Source organism: Coturnix japonica, unplaced genomic scaffold (genome assembly GCF_054131305.1).
Source record: "Coturnix japonica strain WE unplaced genomic scaffold, WE-NBRP24 Scf055, whole genome shotgun sequence".
In the NCBI taxonomy this organism is placed as follows: Eukaryota; Metazoa; Chordata; class Aves; order Galliformes; family Phasianidae; genus Coturnix; species Coturnix japonica.
The window spans coordinates 91,460-101,676 of NW_028188958.1; the positions used below are offsets into that span (position 1 = coordinate 91,460).

Below are 10,217 nucleotides of genomic sequence, written 5' to 3' on the forward strand. Positions count from 1 at the left end.
CTGTCTGCACCAGTGCCACTGCTGATTAGTCTGGGTAGAGAGAGATGCATCTTTGCATGGCCTGGCAATGCACGCCAGGAAGAGAAACAACTGTGATGAGATGTGCAGCTCCTTCTGAAGTGCTCCCGACAAGGATGGAGCGCATTTGCTGCAGCTTTCTCTGCAGATGTGCTCCTCACCTTGAAATCCTCCTGGTTTGTCCTCAGCTCCTGACCAAGGCTTGTGCTCTGTTTTGCAGGCTGATAACATGCGGAAGCCGCAGCTGGAGCGTGCGGTGTCATCTCTTAACGTTCCGGCGATTGCGGCAGCCCATGTTATTAAGAGCCACGTCGCCCAGGGGCCGGATGAGCTCTCCCTGGAGGTAAGCAGTTCCAGGCGTTCCTTGTTGTCATGCACGGGAGAGTAGTATAGGGTGTGAACGCCTTTCGAATACTCTCAAGACTCCTTCAAAATGTCTCCCTTGCTGTCAAGCTTGAGGATATTCTGCAGCAAAGAATCAGGCAGTTATTTGAGCTGTGCTTTCCTGCCAGCTGTGCTGAAGCTGGGATTGATGTTTCAATCTCTTGCAGGTTGGAGACTTGGTGTGCATAGTTGCTATGCCACCAAAGGAGCTGAGCCCCTGGTGGAGAGGCAAGCGTGGCTTTGAGGTAGGCACACGTTTCCGACTAGAGAGCACAACTTGAGTAGAGTCAGGAATCTCAGACTGGAGCTGCTCTGCCTGCACAGGACGGCTTCTAGACGCAAGCAGTTGCCCTGTGTCGGTGTCAGAGGACCTTCCCTTTGGTGCTGAGCTTGGGCTAATGCCCACCTGTCTTTTTGTTCTTGTTCCAGGTCGGGTTTTTCCCTGGTGAGTGCGTGGAACTCATCAGCGGAAAAGTTCCCGAGTCCCTTGTCAATTCCTTGCCAAAGCCAGGTACGTATTTTACATTTGACAATGCGGATTAATAAAATGGGGACAGAGCTTGGCTTTCAGGGGTTTTGTTAACGCTCGAGATGAGCAAGCTTAGCAAGAGGACTGCATTAAGCGGAACACGCGGAGATCTGGCCCAATCCCACTGTGTTTATTCTTGGGCATGGGGAAGTCACAGAATCCTCCTTGAATGGCTTGGGATTGGAAGGGGCCTAAAGGATCCTCAGGCTCCAAGACCCCTGCCTCAGTCTGGGTCGCCAGCGTGTGAATTTAGCTGGAGATGAGAGCAGGCTGTATGGGGCCCCTTCTGACCTGGCCTTGGGCAGTTGCAGGGATGGGGAAAACAGTTCTTGCGTGTCCTTGTTGGGAATGTTCTTCCTGTTGTTACGTGCTCGGTCGAATGTGTTATGATCGGCCTCGTCCAACCGATCCAAGCCTGAAATGAACTGGTTTCTTTGTTTTGTTGTGCAGTGCTGAAGAAACGGGGCAAGCTCAGTACCTTCCTTCGTTCCTTGGTGAAGGCCCGCCCCAGGAGAGCGACGGAGCCGGAGCCAACGAAGGAAGGGGTGTTTGGCTGTGACCTGGGGGAGCACCTTCTCCGCTCTGGCCGTGATGGTAAGGAACAACCCATTCCTGAGATCTTTCTCCGTTGGGCATCTAAAGGTGAAAGGGAGATCATATCCAGCAATTGTTTCAGCCTGAAAATGTAGGAAGCCTCCTAGCCACAGAGAGCATCCTGCATCCTTTCCCTAGCTCTTCTGGATGTGAGATTGGATTCTTCCATTCCCCAGGGAGCTGTGATGGGACTTGCAGTGTCTGTGGCTTTGCCAGAATTACTTTCTCCAGGCTGTTGATAGGTCGTGGCATTTCTGGAAAGCCAAGAACACGTCTCTGTGCAGTTTCCTCACAGCTGTCTCTGCCAGCTTTCTCCTGTAAGGAGGAAGCAAGCAGTAGCCCGGCTGGGCTTAGAGGATGGGATGTGAGAAGAGCACGGCCTGAACCAGGACTTAAGTAAGAAGCTGAGCTAACCGCTGGCTCTTTTTCTGTAGTGCCACAGGTCCTGCAGAGCTGCGCTCAATTCATTGAGGAACATGGTGTGGTGCAGGGGATATACCGCCTGTCCGGCGTGGCGTCCAGGATCCAGCGACTACGGTAAGAGTGCTGCAACTGACACAGCTGTCAATAGGGGCCCATGCCATGCTGCGGGCGTTCAGAGGAACCTCTTCCTTTTCTTGACTGTGTGTGTCTTTGGACTTGTTTTCCTCTTTCTCAAAGCCCTCTGCCCAATTCTGTGTCCTTCTCTGCAGCCATGAATTCGATACGGAGCAGGTTCCCGAGCTAAGCGTCCGAGAACTTCACAGCGTGAGCTCCCTGTGCAAGTTGTACTTCAGGGAGCTCCCGAACCCTCTCCTGACCGACCAACTGTATGACAAGTTCTCGGTAAGCTCAGGGCAATGTCTTGGAAATGACACATACCTGTTCCCTGGGCGTCCTGGCTAGTGGTTGCAGCAGTGCCCCAGTTCTGAGGTCTTCTTTCTGTTAGACCCATGAGGCATGCCTTTGCCACATCCTGCCTCTCACTGATGCCACTTGTGGTGGTGCCAGGAGGTGCTTATTTAAGCTATTCACAATGCTTGTGTGAATTCCCTTTCCTTTGCTGTTCCCCAGCTATTGGTAGAACGGGGTTAATAGCAAAGTGGACTTGGAGAGGAATGCCTGCTGCGAGGAGCTGTGCTGTGCAACCAGGCAGTAAAGCCCCCAGAGCTTGCACTGCTTGACCTCAATGACACAGGCTGCGTGCCGCTGTGTTCCCCTGATGCCTCTTGGAAGGCATCGAGTCTGCCTCGGTGCTGACCACCAGCGCGCTGTCCCCATGGTTCCCAAACCTGTGGCAGCTCTCCAGCCTGACTGGTGTCTGAATCCCTTCCTGCCTTTTTCCAGGACGCTGTTTGCGCTGCCACGGAGGAGGAGCGGGTGCTCAGAATGCAGGAAGCCATCCAGCAGCTGCCTGCTCCTCACTACAGGTCAGTGCTGCACTCGGTCTGCTGAGCTCAGCCCTGCTGCCTTTCAGAGGGCGATGATGTGATTCCAGGTGTTGTCTCACGCTGGCAACATCGTGCCTGTGCATGCTGAAGTGGCTGAAGGCTGCATTGGGTCAGTTACTTGGCACGGGGGCACAATTGGTGCAGCCGATGGCTGCGGCTGTGCTTTGCAGGGCTTGGTGCTGCAGCGTGGTGCCATTGGGAACATTTTATCTACTTCATATTCAGGGACAGTAGCAATGACAACCACTAGCATGAAGTGAGGTTTGTTTTGTGCACTGCAGCACCGCTTGCTTTTTGGTGCTGAACATCTGCCTCTCTTGTTTTCTAGGACGCTGGAGTACCTGATGAGACACTTGGCGTCTCTAGCCGGGAACAGCTCCGTCACCAACATGGACGCTAAGAATTTAGCGATAGTGTGGGCTCCAAACCTCTTAAGGTAAACTTCTTTTTCCGTTTCAACATGATGCTTAGTTCTGCTCTTCCCCAACACCAGGGGCACAATTTCTAGATGACAGTTTCTGCTCTCATGTTTAGATGGGTCTGTTGTGTCCTTGATCTTCCTTGAGAATTTCGTCAGTGGCATCGCTGATTGCCCACTGCGGAAGTCTCCAGAGCCCAGTTTGACAGTTTTTCTCTGCAAAAATTCACACTTGGGGAAATGATCTTGGGGAAATGATTTGTAAGATCTGCCTTTTCTTCAGATCCCAGCAGAGCCAGTCTGCCTGCGCCAGCGGAGAAGCTGCCTGTATGGAGCTGCAGACGCAGTCGGCTGTTGTGGAGTTCATCATAAGCCACACAGACGTCATCTTCTGCTCCAAATCCACACCAGCCGTGGGAGAGGGTGAGCGTCTTCCTCCATTAGCTTGATCTTGATCTGACACCTTGATCCAATCCAGGCCTTCTCTAAGACCTTTGAAAATGCTCTAACTGTCGAGGAGACAACAGGCTTCTGGGCTTAGATTAGAATATGGCACCCTGTTGCTGGGTCCTTAGTGTGTCCAAACCCAAACCTTACATGGAGAAAACTGTCACTGCTGTTAAGATGTTTTGCCAGCAGGTGATGCATGATTGAAGTGTGGCAGCGAACCTTTCTGAGTTCCCTGCCCCCTGGTTTTAATAGGGTTTTTGTTTGCCTCTTTCGATACAGTGAGCTGCTCTTAATTCTGGCTGTGTCCTTTGCCACGAGCATACCTCTGAGCACATGGTTATTTTGAGCTCCTCTTCTTCCAGTGATTCGGATAAGCAAGTCTAAGAGAAATGCAGAACTGGGGTGGCTGTGCTGCTGCTGTCTGATCCTCCCTCTTACCTTTGGTTTTCCCTTGCAGGGCACAGTTCTCTGGCCGGGCTAAAGTCTGTGTGGGTATCTCCTCCTGCCACAAAGCTGCTCACTGTGCAGGAGGCACAGGCTGAGAGAAACGGCCAGAGCAGCTCTCCCACAGCGACACGGAGCAGCGAGATAGAAGAGGAGGAAGCCCCCGCAGTTGTACAGGGGAACTTCCACACAGTAATTGATTTTCCATCTAAAAGGTAAAGTGGACTTCCCTTTCCAGCCCCTATCATCATCGGTCGGGTGGGTTTTATTGGTTTAATTTTTGTCCATTATATATATATATTATATTATATATATATATGCCAGCTCTTGTCCTGTCTGACTGAGGAGCCTTTGCTCACATGCTCCGCATCTTGCTTGACATGGTTGAGAGGAATTTAGCCAGCAGGACTTGAGGGCGGAGCTGTAGGAATGGAAGTGTCCTCTGCTTTTTGAAACAGAGCGCGTTTCTAAGCTGTGTTTCAGCAGAAAGCAGGCAGTGCCAGGAATAGGCAACTGTTGTCAAGGGCTCGGAGCAGCTCTTCCCTCACCCTACACCACGACTGACAGCATGCTCTGTTTTCTCTCTCCAGACCAAGTTCTCCCAGAAAGAGGATGGAGTCATCGCGCTGCGGCAGTTGGTGTTCCTGCCTCTGCCTGCAAAGACCATCACCTGTGGCAGAACACCAACTGCAGTACAGTGCCAGGGAGCCATCAGAAGCAGAATTTGTGGTCCTGGCAGGTAAGGGTGCAAATCCAGCTTTCAAAACACTGCTTGTCAGCAACACAGCTAGAATTCATGCTTTCAGTGGGCTTGTACCTCCTTCACGAGGAGGATCCTGCACGAGGATCACTTTCAAGACAGTGACACTGTTGTTAGAAGCCTATTTGCTTCTGCCCACCACCACTACATAGCCAAATGTCAAGAACCTGTTTCATGATTCAGCTTGCGAATGTTCGACACTAACAGCTGTGTGTGCATCTACTCCTTCCTAGGTGACTCCAGCCCTTGTGTACCCCGAAGACTAAGGGCATGTGATGATGACGCATCCTGTGCTTCCATCAATGGAGAGCTCATGGGAAGCACAGGATGCTGCAGTTCCAATGAAAGCCTTCCACATGACAGCAGTGATCAAGAGAAGAACATCATCCACGTTCAAGCCCTCATTCATCCCATCCCTGCTGAAGCTGCTGACCTGAGCCTGCCAGACACTACAGGCACTAGCCTAAATTGTGACCCAGTGGCTTTTGAGGACAGCCCAGCCCAAGCACAGCCCGAGTGCCCTGACAGCAGCACCACCATGCAGGCTCAGGTCAGCGTCACAGAGGAGAAGCCGAGCATCTTGGAGGAGGGCATAGAATCATGCCACAAGTCCCAGGCTCCGGGTAACGGCACAGGCTCTGAGCCACACTCTCCTTAACAACAGAGGATTGGTCCCATCTTAAAGCCTGGACCTCTCATGCCCTCCTTTGTCCCCTTGAATAAAGGCACGCTCGTGCTCAATCAACACTTTGGCTGCATTCCGAGTCTTCATTGGCAGAGATTGGGATGAGTGCAAGAAACAGCAAGGCAGCACAGCTTACAGCTCTGGATGTGGGGTGCGTGCGGCAGAGCTCTGGGTGTGTTCCCATTTTGCCTGACTTTGGGATACCTGCAGCGAGAGCTCTGCTGCCGTTGTGTATGACAGCAAATAGTCTCTAGCATCCAGGATACTGCTCATGAAAACTCCAAGCCTGATGGCTGTGGCTCCGTGATGCTTTTCAGGGCCTTTTGATGCTCTTGGACGCCGTGGCTGCTCCCTGACACCTCTGTCCTCCCACCGTGTCCATTCCTGGATCCCACCTGTGAGCTGTCCCTGCAGATCATCTCCAGCCCTGCCATCATCGCGCTGCGGCAGGAGGAGCTCACCCTGACCAACATCAGGCAGTGCTGCCTGCCTCTCACACTCTCTAGACCAAGTGTAACTACACTGTCGTGGAGACAAATGCTTGTCCATGCTGTCAGTGCAGCCCTGAAGAGCGGTGTGGGCATGGCATGGCGGTGAGAAGGGATTTCCCTTCCGATGGGAACGTGCCTGAGGAATGTTCACATGTTGGTGTGTAACCGCTGCATGCCCTGCCCCACGTGCTTCAGAATGGGAAGCTCAGCTTTTGTGTCACTCAGGCACCTGCAGCAGAGGTCAGACTCTGCAAGTGTGGGAAATCATCCCACTGCTTTGTGCCTTACAAGGAGTTGAAAAGCTTTTCTTGCTCAAGTCCTACTTCCAAGCTTAACCATCTACAGTGAAGTAGATGTCATTTATCTTGTGTCCTTCAACTCCGTGTCCATCTTTTCCCAAAAGCAATAAAATTTGGAGGTAACCAGCTACAGTTAAATGAGTGATTTCAGTGCCTATTTCTGCTTGTTCTTGTAACCACTTGATTTTATGACCTTGCCCTAGTCAAGGGTCTAAATTGCATGTCAGAAGAAAGCTGGGAAACTGATTATTCCTCATTATTTTTCATTTGCTGATTCTTTCTTTAGGGTTCCTTTCCAAAAGGAGATTTTGGGGATCGAGGCAATTGAAGAAAGAACAAAACTAGCTCTTGCCAAGAGTGCTTGAAGTCCCTGTGGAGAGAACCAAAGAACTTAGGCTTCCTCTGGGATGCTCCCCACCATGTCTCAGGAAAGAGAGAGACAACTGCTGTTCCACTTTCTGCTCTGTGTGTGGAAAGGTGCGTCTGGGTTTCTTCTGCTTGTTTTTTCTTTCTTTTTCTTGCTTTGAAGGAGAAGGGGTGGAGCAAGGGGAGACCCACTGGTCATTTGTTACCTCAAGAACAGGATGGATTCTGCATTCACCATGAAAAACCTGGGCTAGTAGCATGGGCATGTTTCAGGCTGGACTCTTCTTTTCCTGCTTGGTTTCCTTTTGGCTACAGGGAGACAGCTGTCTAAAGGTGTGTTTTCAAACCCGCTCTCCAAAACCATGTTTCATTGTTGCAGGTGGTTCAGTGTGCTCTTGCAGTGTAGATGCGTTTGCTGTAGAATCTGAATGGTTTCTGTTCCTAGGGGAGGACTGGGAGGAGGTAGTGAGAAGACAATTCAATGCCTTAGGTGTATCTTAGTGAGAAATGTTGGCATGAGGTGCTGAAAGTCTTGAGCTGTCAAAGGCCAATGAGGCTCAGACTCCTTAACCTGCTGGAGCAGGGTGGAAGCAAGGAGTGGGCACTGCCCTCCCGCAAGCTGCACTTGATTCTGTTCTGCCAGGTCTGTGCTGGCCTGGATTTCTTCTGAGAAGTTTGTTGGAGCTGCTTGGAGTAGTGAAGGGTGGGGAAGAAGTGCTGCTCAAGAGCTAAGGCTCTGCTTGATCATCTTGGATGGATTTAACCATGGTATCTGAAGACATAGTTTCCATCAGAATGATCCCAGCGTTGTGCAAGTGTCTCAGCTGAAGCCCCTGAGCAGGTGTCTGAGAGCACCCTCCTCCTCCAGCTGAGCTATCGGAAAGTTAACTGTGCCCAGTAATTACAGCTTCTGCAGATTGAATATGCTTCCAAGTGTTTTCCTTAGTGATCAATAATGTCCCAGCACTCTGATATTCCATCTCTGGCACAATCTGGAGCATCTCTGCAAACCTTGGGTGCCCATTCCCACCACCGTTTCTTCCTTTCACTCTTTAGAATCAGTGTGGTGCAGTTCCCTGTGTTAGTGAGCAGCAGGCTGCAAGAGATCCAATTGCAGCTTTCAGCACACAGAGGGATGTGATGGGGACAGACTGTCCTTACTGCCATGCAGAAGGGAGTTGTTACCGTCCTCTATCAAGAAGTATGAAAGAATAGAGTTTGAATGTTACTTGTGAGCAGGTGCTGTGCTGCAGGGGATCCCTTTGGGGATGCGGGAAGGAGCAGTGAAAAGTGATGTATTAGTTTGTGTTTTGGCTGTTGAAGTGGAGTTCCATTTTTGGGAGCAAAACTATGGGCTAAGATGGAAAACAGAAGGGAGAAGGATGACACCTGGATAGTGGGCTGAGCTTTGGTGACTGCAGCCATTTGCAGTAGTTTTGCTGTTTGGCACAGTGGGGATCAGAATAGGAACTGATGATGAATGGTTGCTGCTCGAGGGACAGACTTCCACATACAAGTTCCAGTGCCTCAATGACTTTCTTGTAGTGAGGAGCCCAAAACTGAACATAAGACTTGAGGTGCAGCCTCACCAATGTTAAGTCCAAGGGGATGATTACCTCTCTGCTTCTGCTGGCCACACTATTTCTTATACAGGCCAGGATGCCGTTGGCCTTCTTGGCCAGCCAGGCACACTGTTGGCTCGTGTTCAGCTAAGCATCGAGCAACAGCCCCAGGTCCATTTCCTCTGCACAGCCCTGCAGCCACTCAGCCCCAAGACTATAACGCTGCATGGGGTTATTGTGGCCGAAGTGCAGGACCCGGCACTTGGCCTTGGTGAACCTCATCCCATTCACCTCAGCCCAGTGAGGTTGATCCAGCTTATCTAGATCCCTCTGAAGGGGCCTCCCTACCCTCAGGCAGACTGAAACCACCTCCCAGTCAAAAGACAAAAAGAGAAGAAAGCAGAAATGAAGAAGGCTTCTCTGAGAGCTGCCACTGCACATGCAGAGGTGAGTCCTTGGTAAGGACAGACACAGCTCTTGTTCTCAGGGCCTCCATCTGTCAGACACTCTCTTCACCTCTTTTTCTTCTACTTTTTACCCTACAGCAGTGCTTGAGTGCCTCCCATCATTGCATCCCTTTGCTCTGAGTTGTGTAAAATTGTGTTGCTTGGCTTTTAAAAGCCTAGGCTAAAAACTTCAGAATGCCTGCTCATTGAAGGGTTGCAGCACCACGGAAGGGGATAACTTTTGGGCTGGAGGTGTTTTTCAGTTGTATGATGAGCAAATACTGTAATGAAGTGTTACACAAAACAAAGGAGAAATCTCTAAAGCAGGTGGTCGAGGTGCTGGCATGAGGATGTTACTTATGTAATGAGTGCTATTATTTTGTAGTATGTTAATAGTTTGCTAATAAACAAAAAACAAGGGGGGGAGGGAGAGGTTGGTAACAGAGGGAGGGGTTCTGGTAACAGAGGATGCTGAGAAGGCAGAAATACTGAACACCTTCTTTGCTTCTGTCTTTAGTGCAAGGCTCTCCCTCAGGAGCCCCAGACCCTGGAGGTTAATGAGAGAGTCTGGGAAATGGGAGATTTCCCTTTAGTCAGGGAAGAGGTGGTCTGTGAGTGCCTAGGAAACATTAAGGTCCATAAATCCATGGGACCTGATGGGGTGCATCCGCGGGTGCTGAGAGAGATGGTGGAGGTCGTTGCTGAGCCACTCTCTGTAATCTTTCAGAGGCCTTGGAGAACTGGGGAGGTGCCTGAAGACTGGAGGACAGCCAATGTCACTCCAGTCTTCAAAAAGGGCAAGAAGGAAGAGCCAGGTAATTATAGGCCAGTCAGCCTTACCTCTGTTCCAGGGAAGGTGATGGAACAGCTTGTGCTGGATGCCATCTCCAGACAACTGGGAGAAAAGGAGGTTATCAGGAGTACTCAGCATGGGTTCACCAAGGGTAGGTTGTGCTTGACCAACCTGGTGGCCTTTTATGAAGATGTCACTAGCTGGGTGGACAGGGGGAGGGCAGTAGATGTAGTCTACCTTGATTTCAGTAAGGCTTTTGATACTGTCCCCCATGACATCCTTATAACAAAGCTGAGGAAGTATGGGATAGATGAGTGGACAGTGAAGTGGGTTGAGAACTGTCTGACTGGCAGAGTGCAGAGGGTTGTCGTTGGCAGTGCTGAGAGGGGACTTGATCCAGGTTTATAAATACCTGAGGTGTGGGGGCCATAGTGGTGAGGCTGGTCTCTTTTCAGTGGTGCATGGGGACAGGACTAGGGGTAATGGGCTGAAACTTCTGCATAGGAAGTTCCGCACGAATGTGCGCAAGAACCTCTTTACGGTGAGGG

General features: G+C 50.8%; 2 protein-coding genes across 2 annotated transcripts; both read left to right on the forward strand.

Moving 5' to 3' along the window:
* The first annotated feature begins 1,882 nt into the window (after nt 1-1,882).
* LOC146751996 (rho GTPase-activating protein 33-like) lies at nt 1,883-3,665 on the forward strand. The gene is made up of 5 exons (XM_085533193.1): nt 1,883-1,889; nt 1,930-2,062; nt 2,218-2,350; nt 2,852-2,934; nt 3,284-3,665. Exons 1-5 carry the CDS (start codon nt 1,883-1,885, stop codon nt 3,393-3,395), a joined length of 468 nt encoding a protein of 155 aa, XP_085389319.1. The 3' UTR covers nt 3,396-3,665.
* LOC146751997 (rho GTPase-activating protein 32-like) lies at nt 3,580-5,772 on the forward strand (the record flags this gene model as incomplete). Its single annotated transcript, XM_085533195.1, has 4 exons — nt 3,580-3,802; nt 4,281-4,482; nt 4,858-5,006; nt 5,261-5,772. Coding segments are annotated over 4 exons (999 nt in total), but the record flags the coding sequence as incomplete, so codon positions are not given.
* Nucleotides 5,773-10,217: the final 4,445 nt, after the last annotated feature.